Here is a 14,526-nt window from a genome sequence, read left to right on the forward strand (position 1 = left end):
AACCGCCTTGGTTAGCTTCAGGGAAGCATTGTGGTTTGAGTAGCTGGAAGCAAACAGCAGCCTCCAGTGGTGGACTCAGACCGTCTGAGGGGCAGCGACCGGCTGATGGCAGCGAGGAACCGGCATGCAGAACGCCATGATGAAACAGCTCCAAACCCTTTTTTAGCATATTGGACAGCCTGTATGGCACTGGAAAATGTAAAAGGATGGAAGAGAGGAGACAGAAAATGCCCAACAGGTGATTCAGTGACAATTTTGGCTGATGACAGACCTATAAACTGTATTTCCATGAAAGCTGCAGAGTCAGTATTTTTATAATCACATTAAAGAGTTTGTCCGTCAGCTGAAAGGCACATATGGTTTTTTACGCTTCGCCTAATCAAGGACAAGTTGATTATGAATCATATTTCCATATGTCTTGTAATAACAAAGCAATCAGTAACGGTCTACACGTGTGTCTCTTCCTCACTAATCTCCAAGAGGCAGATGTTGAGCACGAGCAATGTGCGATATGTTTCTGCAAAGTTCAGTTAGAGCAGCTTCAAATCTGCAGCCCGAGGATGTCACTCGATATGAATATTGACATTTTTGGCTCGGCTCCACGTTGGCTCTGCGTGTTTATTTTCTGCAGGAATTCAGCTTCTTTTGTTGCTGGAGCTGTGAGGTGCCAGAGACTCCCTCAGCCATCTAATCTGGGTATGACTGTGCCAAGGGAACTGTTGGGTCATTCACTGAATAGTGCAGCCCTTTATCAAACGCTGTCCTCTTGCAACTGAGCATCTTAATTACAGTATGTAATCATTTCATGCAGTGTATGAGAGGAAGATTCAGTACGTCAGCAAAAAACTTTCCCGTCTCTATTTGTTGCTCTGTTTTCTGCACAGGACCAAAACTGAGCGAAAACGGTCTTGGACATTCATATGTATCTCGATGGAGGATAGTGCACTGTTAGATAATCAGCTTAACTGACCATGCTTATGCTGATAATGCGTCAATTAACTGCTGCACTGGCTCTGGTTTTCTGCACTCAGGCTTTCATGAAGCAGACGGTCAGTGTGTGCACACAGTCTGAGAAGATTAGGCAGAGAGGGGGCCTCCTTTGAAGGTGGCCGTGCAGACGGCTAATTTGAGAGTGAATGGGCATTTTCTTTGGCTGGCAGTGGAGTATGCTTGGTTGGCTGGGCAGAGCTGTCTCCAGCTCCCTTTCTCTGTCTTTCTCGCTCTCAGAGTGAATTAAAAGAAAGACTGGTGTGAGCTGCTGGAGCCCTGCCAGGGGCCTCACTTATCCCTGGTGTAGGACGCTAATTCTGACCACTTGCTTAAGAGGAATGAGGCCCTCCACTCATTAAAAACAGAGATGGCTGCTCCTTAAAGCCCCATCGACTATTCCCTCTACCTCAGCCTCCACTTTCCTGACCACAAACCCACCACTCCCACCACTGATTATGCTCTCATCGTGGCCCTCGTTTAACCTCTATGATTTTTCCAGCATCCATAAGAACCAGAACTGCAGAGTAAGATGGTGCACCCTCTCCAGTCCCCTCAGGGCTCTTGAACAGCCTCTACACCCATAGTGCCAGGGCAGATTAAGCCCCTCAGCGCTCTCTTTGGCAAGATCTCAGTGTTATATAAGCCTCGGGCATGTTGATGTCTCTCAAAAGCTTTTCCTGTCGTGTTCAAAAGGCAGAACATGGCCAGTGGAGCACGCAGAGGCGGCAGGTGTTTACAGTACAGCTCTGTCACCGGGCTGGATGGTCAACTGAAGGCCGATTGCTAATGCTACATGACAGTTCACCATCCTCAGAGTGGTTGGAGTGACTGCGGAGGATCAGCAGGCTCATGTTAACTGGAAAGTGATGGCACCTGCAAGGATGCTGGAACAGGTGTGAGACAGACCACGGCTCAACACGAGTGAATCCGAAAGAGGGACATGCTGGCTGACCTTTAGACGCTTGTCGGTGAACCACTCTGCCTGCCACCAACAGGTATTCTCTGAGGAGTCTGTTCAGTACACTCAGCTGCACTTTTCTGTGACTCACAAAGATCTTTATAGTTCAAAGCCACTAAATTTACTTTAAGTCACATGTATGTTGAGTTGACGCTCAAAGGTCAGGAGCACAAACAAAAGACAAAATCACTTTTAATCCAGTGTTTTAAGCCAGTTTAGGCCAGCCCCCGAGGTAAACATCTGTTCTTCAGCTGCTAAATGCTCCACTTTGTTCACCAGCTAATTGCTAACTTTAACTTTGCCTCTCTGCTGTTAGCATACAGTGGGTTTTTAGAGCTTTCTCTCACTGAAATCAGGTACCTGCTGCAGCTGAAAACAACACAATGAGAGCAGTGATAGTGAACCAAAGCAGTAAAGTTTCACCCCAAATAGTGAATTTGAAGAGCTGCGGATTAATACACATTTGGAAATACACATTTCTGAATATTAATAGCAGCAGGATGTGGGACTGACTACACCACAGTGTGAAGGTGCAATGGTGTGGCTCACTGAAGGTGTTTCTGGACAACATTGGAGCTCTAAGGCACAGAGGAATAAGAAAAATCAGGCATTTGTTGGCAATAAGAAAAATGCAGAATAGCATTAGCCTTTATGTTTCACATAATGAGCTGAAACACGAGCCTTCTCCTGGTCTGGGAGCGCACAGGGGAGGATGTGCACGTGGATATTAATATACACAGTGGCAGGCATACTGTTGGGTAATGTGGGTCAAATGTGCAGAGTGCACGTGAGTAAGTGATTCAGACTAACCTCCCCCTCCTCATGTCCTGACATTAAGGGGGTGGTGGGGCATCTTGAATCAGCGTTGAGTCTGAAACGGCCTCTGGTCTGTCTACAAGCGACTTGTGTCCTCAGTATGCTCTGGCTGCAAATACACAGAGAAACAAAGCATTTACTTTGCATTACTGTGACTGGAGTGGCTTTACTTTACTACTGATTCTCAGTAGGATCATTGCATCCATTGAAATGATCCTGGTAGAAATACTGCGTCCCTGTTTCCTACTTTGAAAGATAGAAAAGTTGCCGTAGTTGCTTCAAAGGGAGAAACTGTGACGTGACAGACAACTTGCTCCACATACTCACTGTACCCCTCCATGTTCTCCCAGCATGTTCTGTCACACTTTCTATTTTGATGTCAGTCTGGGTCAAATAATGTTCTCACTCTCTTTAAGCTGCTAAATTTGGCGTTTGTCAAACAGAATCTGAAAACTGAGCAGCAGAGTGTTTAGATAAGTCTCAAAGTGCTTTTAAAACTTAATGCCATGCTCAAACGGTTTTGACTGTATTTCGTGGGCAGTTCGCTCAGTCGTACTTGAGCTGCAGATGTTAAAACCTTTTGTTTTTCTGAGCTCTTTGAAGACATCTCGGCCATGTTGGCTAAAAAGTTGAGCTCTGATAGTTCATTCTTGACCTTGGACGCAGCAGCTGACTGAACAACCTCAGCTCAAGTCCCACTTACTTACTTGCTCCAGAGCCTTCAACCGTAGCGTCGGTCATTTGTGAATGTATGTGCAGCTGTTCAATTCAATTGTTGGCTTTTTACTAAACGTGGTTCATGTTTCACTCAAATAGTTGCCGTCTCTCTCCACTTTGCTGTATTGTACTGTGCAATAAAAGCAGAAATTCAGCATAAAGAATTGATTTGTTTTTGCATGAAACATAGAAAGCACGCACTTCCCAACACATACTTTAGGCTGCTAGCAAGAAAATACATAAATATGCTTTAATGCATGTGATGTTTATTCATGTTCTTGTTCACAACATGAGCCAGGCTAGCTGTTTCCCCCTGTTTCCAGGCTTTAAGCTAAGCTAAGCTAACCGTTTTCCAACTTCGTATTTACCGTGCCAACATGAGAGCGGTATCAATCGTCTCATCCATCTCTTGGCAAGAAACCAGATAAAACAAACACAAAACAAAATCAGCACAACACTGTCTTGTCTGCATGTCCAAGAGGAAACACACTATCATAACCAAGATCAGCTGAAAATACTCTGAATATGATACCGTGGATGTTGAGTAAAGCCCCTTTGCAGTGCCAAAGCCACTGGCTGATTAACTCTGATTGAAGGTCCTAAAATTACCTCCAGACTTGGTCAAATATTTGGCTTAATGAAGGGCAGCTAATGGGGCGGAGAGCTATGCGTGCATGTCATGTATCCTTGGTCCCATCATCAGCAGTGCTGGGAACAGCTGGGGCCTCGAGCTCATTTTTCGCTGACTGTTACAAAGCCTGGATTTTTCCTGGACTAGATGTATTTCTAATACTCTTCATTAGGACATCTGATCATGATGTTTTTGGTGGATTTTAGGTCAAGCGCTTCATAAGAGAGAGGGTTTATCTGCAGCTGAAACATCTCTTCTTAGCCTCATTTGATTCACATCCTCTCATATCCTTTGGCGTTCTGACGAAGTGGAATTCGTTTGGTCTCTGCACAATTTGTTTCCTTCACGATGAAGAGCTGCATAACTCAAGCCGTTTCATCTCCTCCCCTCTCCAGATGGCAGTTATTTGAATAGGCATGCAAAGCTCTGATGGGCAGAGGCCATTCAAAACAAAGAGAGGAATCAGACGTGCAGCGCTGTGCTCTGACATACGCAGCGATTTCAGTGTTTTACCTTTTTATATATTTCCACCACCTGTTTACTCTGTGAAAAGAAACAGAAAAGTTGGGTCATTATCTTTGAAAGCTTACTTGGATGAAGCTCAGTAATGCCGCAAAGTATGACTGACAGCTGCAGAGTGTTTCAGAAAGTTCTGTGCATCTGGGTGCGTTTGTGTCACACTCATTCATTCCAGTTTTTGTGCATGTTTTTCCCTCCTTTGAGGAGCTGGCAGGGGACAGAGCCGCCATCATCTGGGCGCAGTAATGCCTCAAAACACAAAGAGCCCCATTCAGAGGCCTCAGCAGCCATATCCCACACCCACACAGCCAAGAGGACACCCAGACCCATCCAGCGCACAGCCTGGAGTCATTATGGGAAGCGGTGTGTACTTGCGCAGCAGTAAAACATTCACAGGAAGACGTTAAGCACTAAAGGACGGCTCGGTGAAGACGAGAGCGAGAGGAGGGAACAAAAACCGGGCGATCACCACATCTGTCCAGGAACCGTCTCCCTCCTGCCATCTCGTCTGCCGTGACTTGCATTCATCAAACATACACAGGACGTATTCCCACAGCTTATAACAATATTTTACAGCTTCGGTTATCCGAGCAGCACCGGGGGCCACATACCATGTGTAAAGTGAGTCTGGTGCCGGGAGCTTCCCTGGACCGGTCTGTCAGAGACAGAGCCAGCAGAGATCTCAGAGGCAGACAGAGAGGCCCCAGAGTCTGTGAACTCTGGACGGAGGGAGACAACGGTAGAACAACATTAAAGGGGAACTGCATCAATTTTACACATAAGAGTCTGTTGATGTGAAAAAGTTGTATAAGCATTAAGATTTCACTCGAGTCTGAAAAGGAAAAATACCTGAGGGGGTGGAGAGGGAATGAAGTGATCTAACCAGATATCTACGGCCAACTCCTCATCTCTGCTTGAGGCCAGAGGCTCCAGGCTACACTAGCGGGTTGCATTGTGGGCAATGTAGGCAGCAGGCTCTGAAGAAAAATGTCTGATTCTGCAGCATCAATTTAAACATTTGTTTCAAACTCTCCATCGTGGGGTTCCCAAAGTGCAAAGATCCTCAATCTTTTAATGAGCGTTACTCCCTGAGTGAGAAAAAAAAAGTCATCAAAGGCCCTGATACCAAGCACGCAGGCGCTTTCACATCCCCACACTGAACCGTTCCCTGTATATCATCAATCTGAAATGTATTTGGCTCCGCGGTGACTGTGATGAAATACGACACTTGAACCGTCGATAGATCCTGCAGCAGCTGACAGTGCAGCACGACGTGGCCCCTCACACTCCGGAAAGCTGCTGATTTCACACGTAACCCCACACCAGTGCGGGCAGGGCAGGGCAGCTGGCTCGAGCCATGAAATATTCAGGTGAAGATGTTCTGAAACACATTTGCATTTATTAAGTCACAGTCTAAATAATGGATCGTGTGATCTGACACAGGGGACGACTGCGTCAGGCAGGTGCATGAAAACCTGCAGAACTTCATCACCTTCCAACATGATATGTAAACTGACACCACTTCATTATCAGGGTTAAAGGCGCTGACGCTCACAGCAGGAGGGCGAAAGGAGGACAAAGATCTTACTTAAGGATTCATATGAAAAGCACACAGAGAGGACTGAGCAGCCACACATGTATTCATTTAGAAATCACACAAACATCTGGGGAGAACAGCTTTAGCAATGTTAACATACTTAAGAATGAAAGCAAAGCTAAATTAAACACACATTTGCAGTCTGCAGGTTGTAAATAAAGGCAGTGATACAGAGCGACTCTGCTCACCAGCTTCTATCTGTAGTGTCGTCTATAAAGCACACAGTGCCCCCTGCTGACCAAGGACGGAACCACAGACACAAAGATGCATCAGGAGCATTTTATTTTTAAAAAACAGCTCATTGACTAACTCATTATGGTACAAAAAGTCAGTAGAAAGCACACTATGGCCATGTGTAAGTGCTTGTGTCCTCCTGGCTAGCAGACGGTGTGATAATGTCTTACCATGAAATAATAGAGATTAGCATGAAAACAGCAGTTCCTGGTGTCACAGTATGTCTTGAAATTGAAGAGCAGAACCTTGTCAGTACTTCTAAGAGAGACTTCAGTCTGAATATACAGTAGCTGCTGCAGAGAAGAGCTTTACAAACTGTGAAAAAGCTTATTTTTACCGTCGTTATTTCACATTCTGGTTGAAACATCCACACTCATTCATTTCCTCTTGTAGGATTCTTCATAGTTCGGGGAGTCTTTGTCGCTTTGGCCGCTTTCTCCTTTTTAACCTCCTCCTTCTCTTTCTTCGCCTCCTCCCTCTTCACCGCCAGCTCCGCCTCCTCGTTCTCCAGCTTGGTGGCGACCTTCCTCAGCTTGTGCTTGCCCTTGATGGGGGTTGAGAAGGTGAGCGAGGACTTGATGAAGTCCAGAGGGAAGATGCCCACGTCTCCGTCGAAGCGGTTCTTGGTCACCTGCAGGGACCTGCGGCCGGGACACGTCACCAGCTTCTTCTCCTGCAGGATGAGGACGTTGTCGGCTTCTTGGCTGGCCTGGAGGAGGTTAAGGGCAAAGACGTGTTGGGACATATTTTCACGGTAACGTCAAGGCAGGTGAGATAAACTAAGTCGTATCTCAGAGTTTAGTTTAAAACAGTGAGGTCAGTCTGATTTTACTCTGTCTTACCTTCGCAGATCCAAAGATGGATGCCGTTTGCAGTTCTCGGTCGTCCTCCTCCTTCCTGGGGTGAATGATCAGAGTGACGTGGCAGCTGCTGTTGGTGGCAAACTTCCTGAACGCTCCGATAATGTGGTCCTGGACCGCAAACCTGCACCACACGACATTTATATCCATACAACTGAACCAAAACTACATTCAAATTTCACTGTTAACATTACGGAGTTAAATAAAGTTGTATTTGGAAGATGAAGGACAGAATTTGCTTCTCTTCTGATTGGTCTCGTCTCGTACTCACTTGTCTACTGAGAGGTTTTCCTGTCCCATCATGAACTGCAGGTTGTCTATGATGACATGGTTGATATCATACAGGTAGACAGCATGTTGCATAGTGTCCAGCACCGTCCTACAGAGCGGGTTGGACAGGAGTCAGAATGATTCATGTAACAATGCTGCTTTTATATTGCATCAGTCTGTTGATGTCAAATATTTATCACACTGCTTAAACTCACACTGACACTTTGTACTTCCCACAATTATGTATAGTTTATATATACTTATATTTCAGACAAGTACTTTAGCTAAAGGGCTGCAACTGCAGGTTATTTTCATTATCAAATATTCTGCTGGTTATTTTCTCAATTAAACATTTTCCCAAGAGTCTGAGCGACTTCTTCAAATATCTTGTTTTGTCCAATCAACAATTCAAAACTCAAAAACACAGAAAAGAGAGACAGAGAAGCAGGAAATCCTCAATCGTCTGTGGATGAGCTCATCAGTTTAACGACTAATCGGTGCAGCTCTCTGCAGCTTAAATTTGGTGCAATATTGAGAAGAACAAAGAATGCTGGATCATGCCTCCACCAGCTGAAGAGACTCACTTGATGTTCTGCTGCCCATGGAAAGTCATGAAGTAGAGCGGCAGCTCTTCAAACTTGTCTGCCCAGAAGTCGTACTGCTCCAGGTTTTCCTCCAGCCTCTGCATGGCGAACTGAGTCAGCATGATCTTCGCCAGACGCACGTTGTTGATCTCAAAGCTGCCCCATAACGTGTTGACGCCCTGCATGCAAAGGTCCAGGGCTACCTCGCTGATAAAGGTGGTCTTCCCACTGCCGGTCGGACCTGATGAACAGAGAAACATACACAGTGAGCAGAGTGGACATGTCCAGACGACGGTACACAAACCCCGCCGTCCTGCACCGACACCAAAACTCAACACTCAGAACCTGCTAATACTTAAAAACTGATTGATGATAACAAAATCAAGCTTTTAAAGCTGCATTAATTGTTTTTTTTTCTGGCCAACACATTAAATGCTTCCCCCGTCATGTTTCTTTATACCTGTGAAAACAGTCAGCTCCCCTTTGCGGTGTCCCTTCAGGATCCTGTTGAGCTCCAGAAACCTCGTCCACTTCACTCCAGCCACCTGGTCTGTGTTCACCAGCTCCCCGTACACATCTTCTCTGAGCTGCTTGAAGGACACTATGGACTTATGGGCGGCTGGGATGGAGGATTTGATGATCTGGCTCAAGTTCTTCCCCTGGGCCAGCGCCTCCACGGGACACGGCCGGGACTCCCCGGGCCGCACCAGCGAGCAGCGCCTCAGACCCAGCTTGCGTGAAAAGATCTTTGACGCCTCCCAGGAGCGAATATCGCCTCCCAGCCACAGCGTCACACGCTTAAACTGTTCCAGGTAAGGCAGCAGGACCGGTGGAAGGCAGCTGACTCCACGTGGGAGAGCAACACTGGGAAGTCCTGTGGCCTGGCTCACCGCCAGAGTGTCCAGCTCATGTCCAGTCAGCACCACCTCAGAGTCCATACGGCTCACCAGGGGCAGGCCAAACAGGTTGTAGTAAGAATTACACTTTGGGACCGTAGCTTCATTATAAGTCACCTTCTCAGTGTCTGTGCTTTGGGCGGAGAGAAGCTTCACCCCCTTTAGGGAGGAGACGGGTCCACCAAACCAGGGGAAAACCAGACTCTTGGTGGGCTTGAAGAGTCTCACGCCAAACTTCTTGAGAGTTGCATTAGAGACCTTTGTGATCTGAAAGAAACATTGATTAAGCTTATCATCCCGTGAGGACAATAAAGAGTGTTACAATATTTTCTCTCATTTATTTGTGTGAGAAAATTTTAATCTTTCTGATTTAACGGATTTAACTTTCAAACAGACATGTTTGATAATCACATCAAGGCCTCTTGACAACTGAAAACAAATCTAAAACTAAATCGAAAAGTACAATTTGAATGTTTTTTCCATATGCCACTATGATTAACTATAACTGTATTATGTAGAGCTAAATTCCTCTGCTTTTCAATGTTTGTGATGGCGTACTTCACACTCAACAATACCTGAAACATGCTTTTGATCAGCTGAGCCTCGTCCTCGGGGAGGTCAGTGAGGGGGACAGAGCTGGACCAGATCCTCTGCACCTCTCTCAGCTCCCTCTCCCTCTCCTCCTCCTCCTCCAAACTTTCTGGATATCCCAGCAGCACATGAGGGCTGAGGACGTCCTGCTCGTCCTTCTGCATCACCTCCAGGCAGTCCTGGAGATCCTCCCAGCTCCCCTCCACCAGCGTGTCTTTACACAGAAACTGTCCGGTGGTTTTGTCGATGAACAAGGAGAAGCTGTCCTTCCTGGCAGACAACTCGACGAAGATGCTCGGGATGTGGAGGCAGCTGTAGCCATCGTGGAAGGGGATGTCTTTGGAGCGCAGATACTGTTTGATATCTGTGACTGTGATGGGACTCACAGGAAACTCTACAGCGGACTTAGTATCCTTTTTGTAAGCCCTGGTTCCACTGTGTGCCAGCAAGTAGGATTTAACTCGAGGATATAAAACCCATGGAGTCTCAGGAGGCCTCTGGAGGAGCCTTTGCGTGAGACGTCTCACACAGAAGGACGGAAAGCGTCTGTGGTGGAGAAACCTCTTGGCTGCCACCTGCAAGATGCAGGTGGTGCCCTTTGGCAGCAAGCCTCTCCACATGCGTTACGTGGTTAGGACACTGAACCTACAAAAGACATGAACGAAGAAACATCAGACACGAAAACAGAAAACAAAAATAGCAAGAAACATCAGCTTAACACAAGTAACAGCCGAGACATGTCTTGAGTGACCTATGTTAACGTTATTCAGATAAAAGACGAAGAGGCAGAAAAACGTTATTTTCGGTTAAAATGACGTTGGATATGAAAGAAAATCAGCCCGAATATGTGTGAGAGCCTTAAGTAGAACCAGTTTACGTTTAATGAAGGAACAAACACACAAAAACCAACTTACTGGCTCTGCTGCTTGCCCTCATTTTCCTCCATGCTCCTCTCACCCGGGCTTTTAAGTGCGTCTCAAAACAAGTCCGGGTCGAAAATAGCGAAAGATACCAAACTGCAACTGTTTATGCTACATCTCTATGTAACATTTGAAAACATTTTAAATATTAAAATATGTATTTTTACAAAATTAAAATCACATTAAATATCGAATCAGCTGGTGGAAGAAGTCTTACTATGAATTCGCATTTTCTTTAACCGTCGTAGTAATTTTTTGTTTCACCCCGGAACCCTTCCTCGACGGACCGCGCTGTACAGATGCCCGTGAAGTCGTCCTCTGTGAATGTTGTTGCTGTTTTACGTGTTTAGACGGTTGATTTGTCAAGCGGTTTGAACAATATCTGAATTTTCATATAACCGTTGATCTTTCGGATAAACGATGTCGTCCAGAGGGACGCCGAGTCGCTTCCTTCAAAGTGTTCTTCAGAACGGTGTCGGTCGGTACGTCTGCCAGCTGAAACGGATCTCCATCATCTTCTCCAAAAATGCGCAGAGCTCGCTTGGAGTCAGGTAAAAACTCAAGCTGTGTTACAGTATTTTTGTAAGTATGTTGTACCTTCGTATTCCCTGTCCAGGTTACATGTGAAAGTCCTGCCTTAGTCAAGCAAAATTTCAGTAATGTTAATAGCTAAATTTATTGATAAAAGTACTCATCTCGCTGAAAAATGGCCTTGTTATTGCCTCATTATCGATGCAGAAACAACGAAGTCCATTAATTATGTAGCCGATAGCCAGAAAATTAATTAGTATCTTTTTTGATAATTGATTAATTGCTTAAAGACACCTCTTTTTTCTGACTCTGGCTTAAATGTAAAGATTTGCTGCTTTTCTTTGTGTAATATTGTTGTAAATTGAACATCTTTGGGTTGGACTAAATAAACACTTTGAAGGTCTCATCGTGGGCTTTGTACAAAAAATGCAGTATTTTGCTCTGAAATGTGGTGGAGTTAAGATATAAAATAACAGACAATGGTAATACTCAAGTAAAGTACAAGTACCTCACTTATTAGTCAGCTCTTATTACCTGAAAATCAAACAGCAGAGTGACCATCTTCATCTTCTTCCCCTCTTTTTCAGGGAGTTCATTGAAGAGGGGGTGGTGGATTATGCCAAGAAGAACCCTGCAACTGTTGTATATGTGTCTCCTCAGTCATGCAGGATACCCAAAATAGTTGCAGAATACCGTAAGTGCTCATGACTTCTTTTCCTCCTTATAGCACAGATTTTATTTATGTTGTAGCTCCTGTTTTTTCCTTAATAGTTCTACAAAGTTTCTTGGAAAGAACCATGTAATTAGGTACTAGGTAGTCCTGTCATCATGTTTGTTATTACTCCTGGATACTGTAGGGGGCAGTATAACACAGGTTTTGCTGAGACCTCTTTTCAGGTAGAAGTGAAACGCCACTGGGGGATTCAGTTGTTTTAGTCAAACAGTCCCACCCAGAATCACATGTTTTTCTTGGCACATTTCACAGTCGGCAGGTTTGTCGGTTAGAAAAATTTGCACAGATGGAACTCACAGTTATTTCTTCTTCTTCCTTCCTGCAGTCAACGGCAAAGTGAGGGAAGAGACTGTCACGGGCAGAACGGCTCCGCAGATTTCAGAGCTCCTTACAAAGCTGACCAATCAGTCTGGCCTGGACATCATCCGCATCCGCAAGCCCTTCCACACAGACAGCCCCAGCATCCAGGGCCAGTGGCACCCATTCACCAACCGGCCCCCGTCGATCGGCCCCATCAGACCGCAGAAACAGGGCGCTGAATGAGGACTAACCGACGTCGAAAAGTTTGGATGTTTCCAGAAAATTTGTGCTTTATTATATTTACTCTGCAAGACATTTTTTTTTAAATGTCTGCAATCTAAATTAAATCACAGGTCAAGAAGTTCTCGTGTTTGCAGCAGTTTTCTGATCTGTTTGTCGGATAATTGCGCAGACGACCCCACTATCCACTGAATACGTTTTCCCCTGCGCTTTGTCTGTCTGGTGGTGGCAGCAGAGCCACTTAAGCTGCGCAGTAAAGCGCACACAGCACCAGCTCTGAATGCCACATTTGAAAAGACTTCCCATGAATCCACTAGAGGTTTGTCAGCTGACGCATTTAAAAGCAGATAACTGTTTTCCATCTCAAGGTTATTTGATCATTCGTGTAATCAGTGCAGCACTTCGGAGGAGATTGAACTTTGTACGGAATAAAAAAAAGGATATTTTTTCTGCAACTGCTGGCGTTGGTGTTTAAATTTAGATTCTTTTTATTTGTATTTGAACAGCTTGTCAGAGGAAGACCAACAGAGCAAAACTGATTGCAGCCGTGCTGTCTGCATCGTTGAGTGTGATTGATTGAACTGCAGTTAAAATACTTCACAGCTAAGACACATATCAGATGTACACCTTTTTTATTTGTAAGACACGGGGACATGTTTTTGTACATGTTTTTACAGTTTAATACTGAGGTTTGACGGTTTCCTCGCTGCACAACCTTAAATGATCCAGAGCTTAAATGGACATGACAGATGGTTGTGTGGTAGCTCCAGGGACGAGCCTTAACCTTCAGGACAGAGCTGTACTCTGCAGCGGCTGTAAGAGGAACCGAACACTCCTCCAGTGAGTGATTTGTTCAAATTCAGTAAAGCAGATGTTGGCAAAACTTGCTTTCTTTGCAGTTCTCACCCTGAATTCAACATTTTTGACTGCAAAAGGCGTGACCCTGCTTCCAAATAACCTCAGTGTTCTTCACAGAAACACATCCATACCACCAGTCATCAGATGAATACAAATCAGCAGACTTGTATGGAAGGAAAGTGAAAGGTGGCCCCTGGACGGACCTGCTTGTTTCTGTTGATTGATGGATACTGGTCGTATATATAACTCCGGTCACAGGAAATGTTCTGGCTAAATGTGAAAATGGATGTTGGATAGGAGCGTGAGACGACTGCAGAGGACAGTGATGAGTGAGAGACAGTGGAGCCGAGCTCTGCAGCAGGACACAGCTCATTTTCTCCCACATATCTGGACTTGAGAGGTACTTCTGATAAGAATGCGTACGCCTTCCACCTTTAAATTACCCTCAGTCATATACATAAGCTGTTGCAGCCAAGAAAAGTGTCTGAATTCAAATGACATATAAACCAAATGTAAACTTGTGCATTCAGGAGGGACAGTGACGGTTGTTTCGGCTGTTCAGCTTGTTTTAATAAAGCGGTGGAATCACAGCATTGTTGGCTGATGGTGTGACAGTGTTTTCTGTCGTCTCATACTCACTTTCTGCATTTTAATTTATCTATGGCACCAATTGCAGATATCAGCCGCTGTGCTCTCATCACAGCCGCTCTCCCCGATGGGATCTGGCACAGCCAGACCCACGCTAGGACACTGAGGGCTCTAAATAAAGATGCTGTTGCTAAGTTACTGCCTGGAACACAGCTCTGAAAATGGTCATTTTATCCCCCCACCCTCCTTAAGCTGATGTTATACCTTTGCTCTGTCAGAGTCATACATGTATGTAAATGACTCTGGGATCACGTGGGCTCAATTCCCAGTGGAGGACGGTGTCTTTACTGCTTGCCACAAGCTAAAAACAACCGAGTACCAAGGCGTCTTGAGAATAAGATTCGGTGAGAACATGTTGTGCATGTAATTTCCTGACTTCCCCTCAGGGCTGTTGACACTGACATTTTTTTCCCAAGCTGAACATAATGCAAAGTGTTTTTTTATCTGCAGAAGAGCAAGTGGAAATTTAATGAACTCCAATAAATAAGACATGAGAGACGATATAAAAAAAAGGTTCAAACTATCTGACAACAAGCCAAGAAGTCACTTCAGCCAGTCGTTTTCTAGCAAAACCACATAGATAAGTTCATTATCTGCATCAAAAAAATCATACAGAAGCAACTGGATGGAAAG

The 14,526-nt window shown here is 45.1% G+C and overlaps 2 protein-coding genes across 2 annotated transcripts; one reads left to right on the plus strand and one right to left on the minus strand.

The window, feature by feature from the left end:
- Positions 1 to 6,494: 6,494 nt before the first annotated feature.
- On the minus strand, positions 6,495 to 10,641 carry twnk (twinkle mtDNA helicase). The gene is made up of 7 exons (XM_076759272.1): positions 10,578 to 10,641; positions 9,648 to 10,308; positions 8,637 to 9,339; positions 8,177 to 8,417; positions 7,594 to 7,701; positions 7,305 to 7,446; positions 6,495 to 7,171 (listed from the first exon to the last, which is right to left on the minus strand). The coding sequence occupies exons 2-7, from the start codon at positions 10,281 to 10,283 to the stop codon at positions 6,836 to 6,838; spliced, it is 2,166 nt and encodes a 721-aa protein (XP_076615387.1). The 5' UTR covers positions 10,284 to 10,308; positions 10,578 to 10,641; the 3' UTR covers positions 6,495 to 6,835.
- Positions 10,642 to 10,853: 212 nt separating this feature from the next.
- Positions 10,854 to 12,842, plus strand: mrpl43 (mitochondrial ribosomal protein L43). Its single transcript, XM_076759746.1, has 3 exons — positions 10,854 to 11,134; positions 11,702 to 11,808; positions 12,173 to 12,842. Exons 1-3 carry the CDS (start codon positions 11,004 to 11,006, stop codon positions 12,388 to 12,390), a joined length of 456 nt encoding a protein of 151 aa, XP_076615861.1. The 5' UTR covers positions 10,854 to 11,003; the 3' UTR covers positions 12,391 to 12,842.
- The last annotated feature ends 1,684 nt before the right edge of the window (positions 12,843 to 14,526 follow it).

The sequence above is a fragment of the Chaetodon auriga genome, chromosome 20, assembly GCF_051107435.1.
Source record: "Chaetodon auriga isolate fChaAug3 chromosome 20, fChaAug3.hap1, whole genome shotgun sequence".
Lineage (NCBI taxonomy): Eukaryota > Metazoa > Chordata > Actinopteri > Chaetodontiformes > Chaetodontidae > Chaetodon > Chaetodon auriga.

Bases quoted from the DNA above. Each gene is read 5' to 3' on its own strand.
- twnk (XM_076759272.1), bottom strand. From the start codon at position 10,283: ATGTGGAGAGGCTTGCTGCCAAAGGGCACCACCTGCATCTTGCAGGTG. The intron at 9,340-9,647 runs GTATTGTTGAGT...TGTTTCTTTCAG, and splicing joins TGATCAAAAGCATGTTTCAG to ATCACAAAGGTCTCTAATGC. The intron at 8,418-8,636 runs GTATAAAGAAAC...TCTGTTCATCAG, and splicing joins GGAGCTGACTGTTTTCACAG to GTCCGACCGGCAGTGGGAAG.
- mrpl43 (XM_076759746.1), top strand. From the start codon at position 11,004: ATGTCGTCCAGAGGGACGCCGAGTCGCTTCCTTCAAAGTGTTCTTCAG. The intron at 11,135-11,701 runs GTAAAAACTCAA...CCTCTTTTTCAG, and splicing joins CAGAGCTCGCTTGGAGTCAG to GGAGTTCATTGAAGAGGGGG. The intron at 11,809-12,172 runs GTAAGTGCTCAT...TCCTTCCTGCAG, and splicing joins CAAAATAGTTGCAGAATACC to TCAACGGCAAAGTGAGGGAA.